At 36.5% G+C, this 16797-nt stretch overlaps 1 protein-coding gene across 1 annotated transcript in view; it reads left to right on the forward strand.

The window, feature by feature from the left end:
• Positions 1-542: 542 nt before the first annotated feature.
• LOC113093398 (glutamate receptor ionotropic, delta-1-like) overlaps positions 543-16797 on the forward strand; it is a 77266-nt gene continuing 61011 nt past the window's right edge. The window contains 2 exon segments of the mRNA XM_026259186.1: positions 543-854; positions 9335-9540. Coding sequence (XP_026114971.1) covers positions 581-854; positions 9335-9540 — 480 coding nt within the window. The 5' untranslated portion in view covers positions 543-580.

Genomic DNA, 16797 nt, shown 5'->3' on the forward strand with positions numbered 1-16797 from the left:
ATGATTTTGTGCTGTAGTCATATACTACGGGGGAACAATCCTCCAGCGTACAAAGCTGAGAATATTACTACTATTTTTCTTTGCCACAATATCCTTTTTAAATAGGCACATTGTCAGATACTCAAGCTAAAACAGCCTTGGATTTGAAATCCACTTTTTATCATTGTAAGAAACAAGGGTAACTATATGTATAAATGTATGTTTCCTAACCTGCGGCTCAACATCTATAAAATGTCATATCTCATAAATTATTTATGTCCACTTTAACTAGATTTCCTTGAGAAATTGTTACACTGGTGTTTAACAGAGGAAATAAATTAGCAGCATATGGCAATTCACTGAAGAGAATTACATTTGCCCTGTGAAATCTGGACACATTATCCCACCTGTTCTCTGCGGGATGACCCTGACATTTGCTGCATTAATTGCCGCTGGTTGATGAAAATGGACCATACGTTCTATAATGGTCAATGTACTTAACTGTTGTAAAGTAGTGCCTATGACACCTGGACAATCTAATTTTCGAGCCTAACTGTGTTTCTTTTTTTTCCTTCCCTCTCGTTCTCCAGCCTGTGAGCTCATGAATCAGGGGATACTGGCTTTGGTGTCGTCAACAGGATGTGCCGCAGCCAATGCGCTACAGTCTCTCACGGATGCAATGCACATTCCTCACCTGTTCATTCAAAGGAACGGAGACGGCACACCCCGGGCAGAGTGCCAGCTCAATCCCAGCCCTGACGGAGAGCGCTACACGCTGGCTGCCCGCCCTCCTGTGCGCCTGAATGATGTCATGATCACACTCGTCTCTGAACTCCGCTGGCACAAGTTCATCGTTTTCTATGACAGCGAGTACGGTGAGTGACACGAGCGGGTGAGTGTCCCATCTCAAGTTGGGAGGCTGGTTGGAGGTCAGGATAGGAGGGCAGGAGTGAAATTGATGTAAAGTGAGACAAGTGACATAAGCTGGAATTTACAAGTCATCATGATTTTTGGCACATCATTTTACAAAAAAAAAAAAAAAAAAAAGAAAAAAGAATGATGCAGTCCATCAGCAATGCTTCAAAAAATCCTTCATAGTACAAAGACATCAGCTCTGAAGTTAAAATTTGATGTAAGCAGCTGGACTCGGGCAGACTAAAAGGCAGGCTGTCAGTTGTTAACTATAGCTCCAGCATTGTAGTGTTTTGAAAGCCATAAAACTTTCAAGATATATAAAATGTGGACTTGGATAAACTTTGGATTCCTTTATTGAGCCAGTGATATTCAGCTCAATGGGAATTGAGATTGGCTGTCAATCCATAATTGTATTTACAGTATGTCAGACCTCCGCTGTAACCTGACCTCTCTCGAAATGTAACCAAGAATGATTTCTTTTTACCTTTTACCTTCACCCCATTAGTGCATCCAAACCTTAAATGAACCCCTTTCAGTCTTATCCTGTTCAAAATTTTGGGGTCAGTAAGTTTTTGTTATATATATATATATATATATATATATATATATATATATATATATATATATATATGTGACAACAAAAAACTAAAACAAAAAAATAAATGAAATGTAAACGAATCCTGAAAATATATTATAATATTATCACAGTTTTCACAAAAAATATGAATATCTTTTTTTTCAGCATTGATCATAATAAGAAATGTTTGATTATATTGATTTCTGAAGGATCCTGTGACACTGAAGATTGTCTGACAGTTCAGCGCTGTCATAGCAGGAAGAATGTTTATTTAAAAAAGACAATGGTTGTTTCAGTATTATTGTTTTTACTGTATTTGACATCAATAAAAATTCCACCAGCGACTCCAAATTTTAGAATGGTAGTGTAAATGAAAAACATGAAGTAGGAATCATTTTAATTCAAACCAGCAGATAAACATTGCAAACCTTAATCCTTAAGTAATTTCACCCCTCTAGCTCATTTCTGCTTGTGTAAATTGAGCATGATGCAACTCACCTTGTTACAAGCCTTCCCAAGTCTCAATCTTGGTTTTATCTAAATCCAAATCTTCCCCTATAAAATAATACCAGGCTTGAAGCACATTAGTTTATAATTATTCTTTTCTGTTAGTCCTATGTGACAGTAAAATGTATTTATGGGTCTGTGTGTTGCTGACAAGTGTTACAGTATTTGCTGTTTACATTAATAAGGTCTTTAGCTCTACAGCTTTAACAGTAAGTTGGTTGTTGAGACTGAAAACAATACAGTATATTTTAAGGTCTTGTTGGAGAAGGTCAAGCATAAAGCTCCCTCGATATTCTTTGTACTTACAAATGACACCAATTCACACTTAAACTGTAAGAGTCTCCTCTGCAGTGTCACAGGCTCTGTAACAATTAATTGTAACAGAAAAATTTGGGGTTTATTTAGCTTGCCTTATAAGGGATAGTTCACCCAAAAATGAAATGTCCTCACTTGTTGTTTCCAAATCTGTGTGACTTTGCACAACACACACACACACACACACACACAAAAGATAAGCAATGCGGTTGCTCTTTTTGTCATGCAATTGCAATGAATTTTTATAGGAACAAACTAAAATTGAAGTCACAAAAAATACAACCTAAAGCAAAAAAAAAAAAAAAAAAAAAAAAAATCAGTGTCAGATTTTTGAAAGAAATTTGTCCTTTGAGTCTTTTCAATTAAATGGATGATTAATTCCAAATGATTTCTTCAAGGTTTAATAGCTTGCTTAAAGGAAAGATTATCAGTGGAAAATGCCTTGTTCCTCACACAAAGATGTTTTATGGTTCCAAATAGAAGATGAGTGAGATGGACTACTTTTTAAATTATTTTTGAAGGTTGACATCCTTTAATTTTTTATTGTTGCTGCATGGAAAAATAAATGATGACAGAATTTTTATTTTTGAGTGAACTCTGTCAGGCATGCATGACAAATTTTCTTTTGTTCCCATCTTATCTTAACCCTTTATACCAAGCAAGACTCTTTAGCCCATAGCTCTCTCCTTGGGTTGTTTGCTGTGTTAACAGGCTGCCATTAGAGAGTCAAAGGTCTGTATAAAAAGCAACTCGACTCCACGATGGGGCATTTTAATCCCCCTATTCAAAGCAGAGCTCCCTTGTGGTCCACATAGCTGAGATCTATTTCTATTTCAAAGTATGCAGCTACACTGTGCTCAGAATAGCTCAGTGTTTATGCTAAGGCTATGTGCTACTGAATTTAGCTTCAGGCAGATTCTGACAATGGGCTGAGATGAGTCAGACAACCAAACACCCTGGAGCAGGTAACATCCTTCAAACCGTATTGCAGAGGTCAGAGGAAAAGCCCTAATCAAGACATAAAACATGATTGATGGTGGTGCAGAGCTCTCAGCACTGAGCATGGCACCCTCCTACAGAAGGACAATCACTCTGGATCTGTCTCATGGCCTGAAATAGACACACCAATAAGAGGCTTTTTGGCAAAGCCGTAGGTTTTATTATTTACATTGGAAGGGACATTTTGTTGGTCATTTGTTTTTTTTATTCTATCTATCTATCTATCTATCTATCTATCTATCTATCTATCTATCTATCTATCTATCTATCTATCTATCTATCTATCTATCTATATGATTTTATGTATCGTTCTATCTGTCCATCTGTCTATATTTGCCAGTTGTTTGTTTTTACAATGAATTATACAAAGTCAAATAAAAAATATACAGTAGAATGTAATAATTAAATGCAAAGGTTCTCTGCATTGTGGTTCAACAAGTGATTTCAGACAAGTGGTTCAACCGGCTGTTAACTGGGTTGAAAATTACTACTTACTGTAAAGCAATTTAATGCACAGCAATGAGTAGGCATTTTACAAATGAAAACATGACTCTCAATGCTTGTATTACAATCAGTCACAACTGTGATGGATTGAAAAAATAGGCATTGATCTGCTACATATGGTTCCTAGTGCCCGTATCCAAATCTACACCTTTGCTTTTAACTTATCAATAAAACCATTATTTCATAAAATATGCCACTGTGCACAGCACATTCTATATTAAAAATAAATGCAATGAGAGGGGTTTTAGACCATGTAAAAAGCAGTGACATTTGAGGGGTGGAAAAAGAAAGAAGATCATTTACTCAAGATAGTCTCAGTTCTGCTCTCGTCACATCTGTTCCACTGGTGCAGGGACACTGGCGGTACAAATTGAAAACCGCAGGCTGCTGGTGTGTTAAACATACCCAGAATCTGATCACAGAAAAACTGATCTGAGTGAGCTGTTACTCCATACAGATGCTTGAAATACCAGAAAAGTTGTTCAGCTGTTTTTTTAGATATGTCCCCAAATGTGTTAGATCTGAGACAGATTGTGTCTGCATGCACCTTGGTTTCATAAAAGTGTCATATCTGGATCTGTATATAATTAATAACATATTCCCGCTTTGTCATAAAACCTGATTGCTTCTATGTGAATCAAGTGAGTAGACTTTATAACTAACTGCCAATGCATAAACCTTGATCTGAGTTAAATAAATAGGTTTTTCTCACTATCTTCCTCTCATTTCTCACCCTTGAGCACTTTGTAAACATCCTTCTCCTCCATCACTGATAGAAACATTACTGGTGCCTGCTTTTGCACCTCTACTTAAATGACGCAGTATAAACCAGGAGTTGATTTATCAACATATTATGTATATATTTATATAGCCTGAATAAATGGTGAAATAAGAACCAATCAAACTGAACTGAACTTTGTTTATTTTATACTGCCAATTAGTTGTGGGTGGTATCACCAACAATTAATATCGCTGTATTTTTCAAAATTATACCAGTTTCACGGTATATGATGGTTTTTTATTTTTTTAATGCATGACCGGGTGTAAATTGCACTCTGAAAATACACCTACAATCCACTTTTGTCTTCTTCTGTGCCACCTAGTAGCCTACAAATCAACATTAATACTGTTTTAATATGATTGCTAACTTATTCTTACTTGTTCTTATTCTGTTGTTTTAATTATACATTTTAAAAAGCTTATAAATATTTGAATTAAATATAAAAGCTGATATAGCCTAGGGTACTTGTAATAAAGTTACAAGTAATAAAGTTACAAAAATGGCATTACTGTAAATCACTTTAAGGAGTCAGATATCACCTCGTAATGGTAATGGTTTTAATCAGAATTTTTGATTATTGAGCAGAAGATTCTCCTTAATATTTTAACTGTGCTCCTAATTTTTTTTTTTTTTTTTTTTTACGAGTGTTACTAAAAAGAAAAGCTCTGGGCCCTGGGAAGCGATCACAAATGTTGTCAACGCTATCCATATTGATACATTTCGAAATGGCTTTAGGTGGGAATCAGGTTGTGGTGGCATAGTTTCTTATAGCATGATTTTTCTCATGGTAAACTTAATTAAGGCTGTGGACTCTTTTATTGCTAATTTAAAAAATGTTAACACTAATTATGTCTCGCACAAACTCATCTTATTATTTGCATTATTTTTTTAGTTATTCTAGCCAACTGCATTTCAGGCTATTATTGTGAGAAGGACTTGAAGGATTGCTGTCTGAAAAGCTTTCATGTTGTGTGAAGTTAACATTATTTATCTCTTCACTGGAGTGAACAGAAAAATGAAGGACACTTCTGTAGTAATGTTTCAGACTAATTGATTTAGCTAATAAATCTGGTTTTCAACTAAATGAATAGTTTCCATGATCTAATGAATAGTTGAGTATTTGTGTAAATGTATTTAGTTACTGTACTTAAGTATCTTTGTGGCTGTTTTACTTAGTATCAAAGGTATTCACATGTGAGTCGAAACCAGGATACCCACTGACTTTTTAATTTGATGTAAAACTATTTTATATATCGATATATTGAAGACATCATTTTAAAGGATACTGGTTTACCTTTTCTGAGCACTTCAGCTTCATTGGGACTTGAGTCTTTATAGACGTATAAGTTGCTGTTGTGACCACGGGGCTATTGTGACGAACACAATTGCTTTTTGCTCAAATTTCTCGTTCTTGTTTTTCCATTTGTATGTGAAGGACTAGTGCCACTCGAGCATCTAGATGTACTCTTTGCGCCTATGCTAATGAAAGAGGAATTTGTTTTTGTTTGGTTTAAAAAACTGTATCTATTTTGTTGTTGGCATCAGTCAACTTCTGTGGAATGTTAGAATATTACTTCTTTGGTGTGGGAGTGTCAGTTTCTTGGCAACTGATTCTCCCGTGAGCTGCCTGAACCCCTCTTTTACAGCATTTTTGTGTGGGTTCAACCTCCATAAAGCAAGTCTATAAAGCATCTTAATGTTGAGAACTTGTCGTGTTATGCAATTTATAAACAACAGTAAGCTGGCTCACAGGCCTGTGAAAGTTTGTAAGCGCGTTCTCAGTTTAATTGATGTTTTGGTTTTAGCTGAGCAGTCCCAAATGTTTACGAGTGTCCCTTTTTTAGCATGCCGCTGAGTAATGTGTCCTTTTGCTTTAATGTAGAGCTGACAGCATCTTTCACCTACTACACCACCTGTTCTGAGAAGTGATTTCATTTGCACTCTCACATGCCCACAGGCAATCTGTCGTACGTTTAATGATGACTTCTGCCTTTATGTTTTTACAGTTTTTAACATGCCCTGGTTGTTATTCACCAAAGTAAGTTTTATAAAAGGCGTATGGTTTGTATGTGTCTATATTTGTAATGTTCCGAATATGTGCTCTTGTGGTCCCCTGGTCATCTATGTTGAACTGCTGTGATTTATGCTGAAGTCTCTCTCTTATGTCAGAATATGGGGGTATGTAATAATAGAGTTTGTGTCATAATTGGCTGCTTTTGCAAAAGAGGATGATGAATCTTTCTTAATTGGCTCCCTCTTCAAGACAAGCAGAACTCATCTGTAAGTGAGACAGAGAGGAGGAAAGAAACACAGAGGCTTTGTTTTACATTCAGCGTATGTCTCTGGGCAGTTCATATCACAGACAGTTAAATGAGCAGCAGTTTTCAGCACTGTGAAGATTCTGCAATGCTGTCACGTGGATCCAATCAACAGCATGTCAACCAAACCCCCTGTCATATAAAAGGACATAAGCATTCCAAGTCTTTCCAGGAAGAGCGCTCCCGATGGCCTTCATGAGTAATACTCACACTCTAGCCCCCCGAGCTCTGTACAGCAGGCCGGTGGATTGAGACACAAACAGAATAATAAAAAGAAACCATAGATGAAATGATTTTACCATCTCCTAGCAACTGTCTAGATATCTTTGTAGTGGGATGTTTCATGACTGCTAACCTTATGAAGAACCAATTAAAAACATGTTTTGAAAGGTTGTTTATGATGACCTTTAATGCAAAGAACAAGCATCCTGAGGTCCATTAATCACAATGTGCATCATGTTGTGAATATGCATTAATAAAACACTGAACTAATGTATGGTTAATAAGTAATCATTTTGGTCCGCTACACAGTCTTTGTTGTTTACATTTTTAATCCTCTGATGTTTAACTTTATGAACTTATTCCTCAGTAATATTCTACTGACTATATCATGAGCAACATTCTGCTTTTATCAAACGGTACTCAAGAGCTTGCTCAAGAGCTCGCTGATTACATCATGATATGGCCGTCTATTTGTTTTTGCTGCTTTTATCAAGACAAAGCTCCCAATACAACAGCAAGCCTTGTATTTTATTTTCGGCCCATTATTTTCATTACAAAGAAAGGAACAGAAGAACGTCACACTGTGCATTGTTAGAAGTTCATTGATTCCTTTCAAACCTCCTTCACTTGTGTATTTTTTGCCCAGTGAGACGGCAGCTTGTATATGCCTTTAGATATATAATTACACTCTTTAAGCAAATCCAATTTGTTTCTCAAAAGACTTATCTCAGCTCTTTCTTTCCACAAATTTCTACAATGTTTGTTTATATGTGTCTATGGCCTCCTCAAGAGAGTACTTTTTTTTTTTTTTCAGTTTTTTAACTACAGCTGAGAAGCCCGGTGTGGGGCAAGTAAACCGTTTTGATGGTCAGTTGTCATGGAAACAGTTTGTAGCTCAGAGGGTGAATTATAATAAAGTATATCAAGTATACACGTACGCACAAAATAATACGGTGTTTGATCATTCTTGATGCCTGATTAGCTTTCCCGTGTTGCAGTGTAACCCTGAAAACTGGACTGTGTGCTTGTCTGAATAAATATGCCTGAAGCAAAAAAAGAGACAAAAATAATATATATATATAAAAAATAAAATAAAAGGCAATCTTTGTATTTAACCATGTGTCTTAGACATGATAAAACATCACTTTGATCTTTGGATGATGCAGTGGTTCTCTGTAATGATGTCTACTATGAATTTAGAAATACTATTTTATATTATATAGTATAGAAGTATATTTGGATGCAGTGTGAGTTTTGTAGCTAGTTGAGAACTACCAGCGGCTACTGAAAAACTGATTTAGATTTGTTTACAGAGGAGATAAAGCTGCTGTTAACACCCTGCTATCTGTTGATGGGCTAAACATTTTCTGCTCTTTGTAATGCTTTTTATCAGACTATTCTGCTCTGTTACTTTGATAGGTTCTTAAAAGTATTCTGTTTCTTCTACTTTGTTTTTTTTTTGTTTTGTTTTTTTTAAGTGACAAAGACAAAGGAAAATAAAAAAGATGCAGACAAGTTATAGCTCTTCACAACATTTTTTGACTGCCTCAATGTCATGCTATGCAAATTTAATTACAGGTCAAAGTGAAGACCATAACTGAACACAGTCACGTTGAAGTATGCATGCTTTTTTGTAATTGGTCTATATAGCAAATTAGACCTTGAAGCCTCATTCTCACGTCTTGACCCTTTTAGGGGACTGTTCTTGTGTCCTTTTGGCAAGTAGATGGTTAGAAAACTCAATGCCAGACGATTATGCCATCAAAAAGCCACTTCAGTAGACTGAGCACGACGTGACTTGACAGCCGTGATGTGCAAAGGAGCAAGAAAACAGGATTCTTTCTCCTAGACTCCTCAAATCTCGAGAGCATGGAACAGAATTTTCAAAAGTAAAATGGATAGTCGATAAAAAAAATTAAATAAAAAATCTGTCATCATTTGCTCACTTTCATGCGGTTCCAAACCCATATGACCTTCTTTCTTCTTGTGAAACAAAATTAGATATTTTCACAGATCTTACTATCCCTTTCAACATAATTTCCCTGAATGGAATTTACAGTTAGGTTGGTTGTTATTCTCTCTGGAAAACTCTTATCTCAAATCAAACATTTAGTCTATATTTGATCTATTTTCATCTTGAGCTTCTTCTTAAATACTGTTTATAGCTCTCTGCACATGAGTCTTGGTTTGTAACCATCATCTTTTGGTCTCTTTCAGATGTGCGGGGACTGCGTGGGTTTCTGGACCAGGCGTCTCGAATGGGTTTGGACGTGTCTCTACAGCAGGTTGACCGGAATGTGACAAAGGTCTTTTCCACTCTGTTCAGCACAATGAGGATGGAGGAGCTGAACCGTTACCGGGACACGCTCAGACGGGCCATCCTGCTGCTCAGTCCCCGGACTGCACAGGTCTTCATACACCAGGTACGTGTTATTGTAACAGCAGTTTGGAAGTGATACATGTGTAGTTAGGTATTAAATTCCTAATGACATTATTAATTCCTAAATATATCCTTAAAAACTATAATATTTAATAAATAACTACACAAGAGAACTAGATTGAGGGCCCCTTTTGACGTAATGGAGCCTGGTCCTTAACTCAGAGATGGTCACCTTCCCGCAAAGAGAACATGACTCATCTAAGAGTGTCCCTTCCCGACCAATCCGCTGTGGTGCTGTACCACCCATAAAGAGGAACTCTTTTGAGCATGCAGACTCATCCGATATACGAAGGCCTGGTAGGAGGAGAATGATAACATTCTGGGTTCCAATGCGAAAAGTTGAATATGTGAATATGCATCTGCTGCCTATTTATACTATACAGCAGGATGGAATCATCCCATGCCAATGTGTACTGGCTTGTCTAGTTTACATTCAAAGTAGATTGGTCTCTAACAAGGTTCCTAATTTGTCGGTCACATCAAAACATCAAAACTTTGACCGACTTAAAGGGAACAGTAGAAGTCTACAGAAAATCCAAATTTTTTTAGATAGTAAGATTTGTTGTGGAATCTGTGGAATAGTGTTGTTTGTTGTTCAGTAATAAAAAGTCATTTTTGAATGACACTTTCACTAGAGAGGCACATAGCTGTTGTGCCAAATGGGCTGGAAAATAACTAAAGTGGCTCATCTTGTGAATTGCATTCTGTTTAGCTGTAATCTCAACAAAATTATCTGAACAGTTTACGATTTAAGGAGGAGTGAATCGTGTTTAAATTAGTGTGAGAAATTTGCAACTGTGCTCACATTTGGAAGGTTGTTGGTTTGAATCCTTATAGGGATGTGAGGGATTATAATTGAGTGTCAAGAGGTTGTTAATATCTAAATCCCTCACACCGCTGTAATCACTTCCATGGGGCCCTCAAGCAAGTGATGTAACAAAGTTACTCTTCCAGCTATTGCAGTCCCAAACTTCTGGAGCCTTTACAGGACAATGTTGCCAACCTATAGGCTTATTTTATTTAAATGTGTTAATGTAAAAGTGAAAAGAGGAAACTGAAAACTACGGCAAAAAATACGGCGACGCAAAATATGCGCATCGATTCGTCGACCTGTTTTTATTTCTCTAAAAAACGTTTGCAAAACGATTACCTTATGTGCCCGGAATATACGCGATGGCCGGATCAACATTCTGTCCAACGTTATATAACCAATCCAGGGGTTTTTCTGCATTGATCTTTTTTTTTTTTTTTTTGGCGGCTGTCAAAGCCTTATTTGATCGCTGTGCCTGACAGGGCGCGTACGAGAGAGAGCCCCGGCTGCGCGCGCACTCACAGTCTTCAAGCAACGCGAGCGCGGTCTTGCTTGCTCTCTATCTCTCTCTCTCTCCCTTGTGCATATTAACCAAAATCATTAGACACGATAGAAAAAGGGCGGAATGCCAAAGTTTCACGTGGAGCATTCTGAGATTTTTTTTTTCTCCATGACAGGCTGCTGGCTCCCACTGTTAATTTTTATTTATTTATTTATTTTGAAATGCACTCTCTGTATTAGCTTAAAGCCCTCAAGTTTACATTGGTTACTGTATTCTTTCAATTGCTCTAAACAAGTATTTTGGGTGACCTTTTTATTGAATGCTAGACATCAAGTTGTTGTTATTTTCATCCACTTTTTTTCAGTAAGCTAGGCCCTATGTGTTCAGTAAGCTTGTTTCAGTAAGCTGTGTTTTCAAGGCTTCAAGGTTTTATTGAATGCTATCTCTATACAAGTGCAAAGTAATGCATTCTTAGTCTGTCTTTTATTTTGTAATTTTAAGAGCAATAAACATATACTGCAATGTTAAGGAATTCATGTTTTTCTTCATTCAGATATGTAAATCAACATGTATAAATCGGTCTGAAAAAATTAATCGTTAGATTAATCGATGCATCGAAAAAATAATCGCTAGATTAATCCTTTAAAAAATAATCGTTTATCCCAGCCCTAGTTTGTATACATTACTTGTGCACTCCATCATCTGTGTCTGGACCTTGTGGTCTCCAGGGAATTTGCCTGTTTGATCTGGGAACACTTTAAAATCTTACATTTGCTTTTTATTATTGTGTGGGATATATATATATATATGTTTTTTTTTTTTTACTGAATTTATTGCACAATCCACTAGAAGCAGTATGCATTCCAAATAAATAGTATTTATAATTTATACTTTGATCTATACGTGAATTGTAAGTTGCAGTGATGACTACTTTTACACCACTCACAAATCCTTGCCTCCCAAGCAGCTCAGCAAACTGCTGATAGTGTATCTTTTCTGTATATTGGTGAATATACATATACTGTATATCATTTTTAATACTGTATGATATGATACTGTATATCATTTATATATATATATATATATATATATAGATAGATAGATAGATAGATAGATAGATAGATAGATAGATAGATAGATAGATAGATAGATAGATAGATTTTAACAGTAATATAAACAGGTACAATTTTTATCAAATTTCACAATAACACAGTTTTTCCTGTATTTTTGATGTTGAGTGTAAGAGACTCTGTATCAAAACCATATCAAACTCATACTGACCCCAAACGTTTGAATGGTCATGTACAAGTAGCTTTATGTAAAAACAATAGCAGTCTTTGCCTTGTGGTCCTCACACTGTGAAAGTTTTGTTTAAATGAATGAATGAATGAATAATATTTTGCTTTAAATCTACTGATATCAACTGGTTTGTGTGAGGCTTGCGGTTAGAAAATATCATCACCCCCCTATAAAATCAGTTGTGTCTATGAGACGTCCTCACTAAAATAATGAAAGAATAATGAGATTGAGATTCTGGGGCCAGTTTGGACAGCGTTTTCCAGGCTGCTCTGCTGATGAGCAGTGTGACAGCTGAAAGATAGAGTTCTTTAGTGCTGCAAAACGTCCTGGGAGATCTCTGCTATAGCCTAAAAAGTCTAAATTGAACTCTGAGCAGACGAGGAGATGAGTTTACCATGCCATCTTTCTCTTGCTGTAAGCCCTGTGGGCAGTAATTCGCTGTTATCTGAATAACCTTGTCTGTTTGGGGAAGTCTTGTGTATGTGTATATTTCCTCAGTGATTTGCTGCTCTGAGACATGGACAGATAAACAGCAGGGTTCAGAGAGCTGATATCTGTGTTTTTAGGGAGGTTCTCCATGCTCTGATTCTTTCATGGCTCTCTATGCAATTCACACAGCCATTACCACCGCTGTGCATTAGGCCGAATGTGTCAGCCTATCAGGACAAGCAGAGACAGGTGGAAAATAGCAAGGATACAAGGTACATCCATCAAGTACATATAGTCTGTCATTAAATAGCCATCCACTTGTCGATGTGGATACATGGCACTGAGCCCAAGCACAAACTATCTGGGAATGACTGGATAAAAAATGTCAGAAGAGATGCATCTGATGTCCTAAAATCCATTCATTCGCAAGAGCCACAAGCCCATTAGCCAAATGACTCTGTATGGAGTCTCCTTATTGTGGTACACAGTATAAGCGTCTGAATAGACATTGTTATTTTTATTTTTCAGATTTTTAAATAAAACAAACACATTGTAACAGTAAGGTTGACTTTAGTATTTAAATTGTTTTGTCATTTGCTTTTCTACAAGTGTTTGAATACGCTGTTATGAGGAAAGAGGAAATTATGTGGATTTTTGCCTTGTTGTTTGGGGGTACCAGTAAAGCTTGGTGGAAGTTATCACTGTAATGAGCTGGCAACAAGATAGAGATGAAAATGCAAAAAAATATGTAGATGTGACAGTTTCATCCAAAACAAAGGCAGCCGCTGGCCCTGAGGGCGATTCTTCACACGTCTCTCTTATTTCTTTTGTGCTGCTGAGCAGGGTCTCCTGCTGAACTGCATTACATACCTGCATCATATGATAGTTTTTGCCAAGGTGAGCTTTCAAAAAGTGCAGTTTTTTTTTTTTTTTTTTTTTCCAAGCATTACTTCGCTTGTTTTCAAAATCACTCCGATTTTGACAGACCTCTTACTCCAAGCGTTTCATTCTCACACCTGAGACATTTGTGCCATGTACATGAATGATTAAGGCTGATCATTTATGACAAAACACAATTCAGCATCAACAAATCCAAAAAATTGTATACAAATACAGAATGCCCACTACACCATGTTATTGATGGAGAGGAGACACAGTGATGAAACCAGTCAGTAGATATAAGGTTGAAAGTGGCAATGATGATGGACAGAGGTCAGTGGACAAATTCAGCCAGGCTGTACCCCTGCTCTTTTCAAAGGACATCCTGGGATTTTTTTTTTAAGACCACAGAGAGTCAGGACCTTATCCCAACTCTATACTGGGACCCAAACAGCTCACAGGAGGAGCACCCTCTGCTGGCCTCACTTGCACCACTTTCAGCAGCGTCCTACTTTGATGTCTCCCATCCAAGTACTGACCAGGCTCAATCATGCTTTGCTTTGGTGGGCAACCAGATGAGAGCTGCAGAGTAATGTTGGGTTTACAATGTCAAGTAAAACACAACATAGTCTTTGACGTAGGAATTAAACTTACTTTGATTCTTATTAAAGTTACAAAAGTAATTTAGTCAAGAACAGTCAGTGATTTTCTTTTGTTGTTTGTTTAACATTAAAGACAAATGACAGTAGGTTTATTAGGCTGCTGTCACTTTAAGACCTAATGCACAAATTCTGTATTTGGACACTCTATCAACTTTCTCCTAACTTTTTACGTTCACATAGACCTAACTGTTGATACTAACCAAGCCTGACATTTCTCTGTGTGTTTGACTATTTAGGCCAGGGGTGTCACTCAGATCCTGCAGAGTTTAGCACCAAACTGGTCTAACACGCCTACCTACTTGAGTTTGACATCCCTGGTTTAGGTGCACACCAAAGCACAAAGTGTACTTTGCTTGCCTGTAGATTCAGCTCAGTCTCAGAGAGCATGCACAACAAGCCATATCAGGAGCACCGGAGTTCTCTATCACAGATTAATGTGCTTTTAATAACTCTTTTTATTATAAAACAACATTAGTTCGGGCTTTTAACGAGGAGAGAAGGCACATTACTGTGGAGGAAAGTAACGTAATGTGTTATATTTTAGCTTGACTGTCATTTTTTCATAATCAGTGGAAGCCCAATTGAAACTTCTGTGCCTTTGTCCATTTCTATGCTCATACATGATGCATATGTAATGACTAGGATATGAGACCTGGAAGGTGGCCTCTTTTGATTTTGGCATATAAACAACCATCTAGCAATATCCTAGGGACAAGATGCATAAACTTAGCCACTATTTTAAATGATTTACAAAAATATATTTTTTTTCATTAATTACTGTCATTCCAAGCCCGTAATACCTTGCATAGGCAGCAACGCAACTACCACATTCAAATCCCAGAAATGTTGTAAGGACATAATTAAAACTTATTTGGATTTTAAATTGTGTTAGGATGTGTGTTCCTTATGAGATTATTAACTTTAATAACCGACATAAAGATTTGGATTTTAAATTGTGTTAGGATGCGTGTTCCTTATGAGATTATTAACCTTAATAACAGACATAGATAATTGTGGACAACACAATTAGACACCTAGTATATCACATTGTACTTATTATGATTTGAGTGCTTTTCCCTTCCTGTCTGCACAAACGCATAAACACATACCAATACGCATCTACCCTCTTCATATCCATCAAAAGCCCTAATGAGACACTGTTGATAATTACCCACATCCAGTTGTATGTTAAAGAACACATAAAATACCAATGAGCACTCTGGACGAGCTGATTAAAAAAGGGAGGGTGGGGTAAGACCAATTAAATGCTCACAGAATGCCAATGAGTCTCAGGCTCATCAAGTGGTTCAGCTTGCAAGTCATTGTTTGTGTCAGGAGTATTAGGAGACTCCTGGGACAGGAGCTTTTCATTTTATTATTTTGTTTATCTAAACATGCAAATTCTTCAGCATAAAGTGGTAAGGAAGTCTCAGCAGAAATAATATTCGCAAAATAAATTTCATACTTTGTTGATGCCATAATGAGGCCGGAAATAAAACCGCTTAAATGAAAGTAATATTCCTCTAAATTCATATTTTCCTAATTTCTCTCCCAGTGTGTATATGTGTGTTATTAATGAAAACATACACAAACCACCGATGAAATGAAATTTGAGCTCACAGTTTACTGGACCATGACTAGATTCAGTTGGGTATTCAGGAAACCTAATGATATTTTTTGTTGTTGACTTTTTTTCCCCTTCGCTACGAGATGACATCTGTGGTGATTTAATTCCGCATTCTACTGCAGCACTATTCAAATACAAGAATGCATCATTCCAATTTCATAGACAAGGTTTTGCATAACATAGCTTGGCAGTTTGTTTGTATGCAGCGACATTTTCTGTATTGTTTCAAATCAAGCAGGTGATACGTTTCAAATGGAAAGTGATTGTATCTTAGTATTTTGCAGCTCTGTGTGGTGTGATGTTGCTAGTTGTGATTATAGCTGCCATTATACCCTGAACTGTCCTTGTCATGGTTCTGAAATAAAAGCCATCACTTACAGACTGATGATTTCATTTGTCTAGAACCTGACAGATGCCTTGTATATTTAGCTTAATGCTTTGGGATTTTATAGTCAACACTGTAAATATCTGGTCTTTACTGTGACCTTTTCACAGATGCTAGGACTAGGGATAGGAATCATAAGGAATTTCTGATTCAGATTCCACTTAACAGTTCTGGTTTGGTCTTAGTTAACAAATATATATATTCATGATTAAGAATAAACTAAAATAACCACCAAGAGAGAGAGAGAGAGAGAGAGAACAATATGTTTTGTTGCATACTGTATACACATTGTTATATGAACAATTAACTAGTGTAAATAAGTAATTCAAATGATTAAAAAATAATTCTATCACTATAATAATTTTATTATTACTTTATTTAAAGTCCACACACACACACACACACACACACAGATATAATTCATTATGCAGTATTCATTCATTCATTCACTGTTCAGTCTTCTACTACAACTAAAAAGGCAGACACAGTCATTTGTTCACAAAATTATAACAAAAGGAATTAATTTTTCATGTACTTTTATATTATTACCACTTATTATTTTTTAATATACAGTACAGAGTCAGCGAGGAAGAATGCAGGCATACAAGAACCATTCAACAGAACTGAATCTCATAAATCATTTGGC

This window comes from Carassius auratus, unplaced genomic scaffold (assembly GCF_003368295.1).
Source record: "Carassius auratus strain Wakin unplaced genomic scaffold, ASM336829v1 scaf_tig00214992, whole genome shotgun sequence".
NCBI lineage: Eukaryota > Metazoa > Chordata > Actinopteri > Cypriniformes > Cyprinidae > Carassius > Carassius auratus.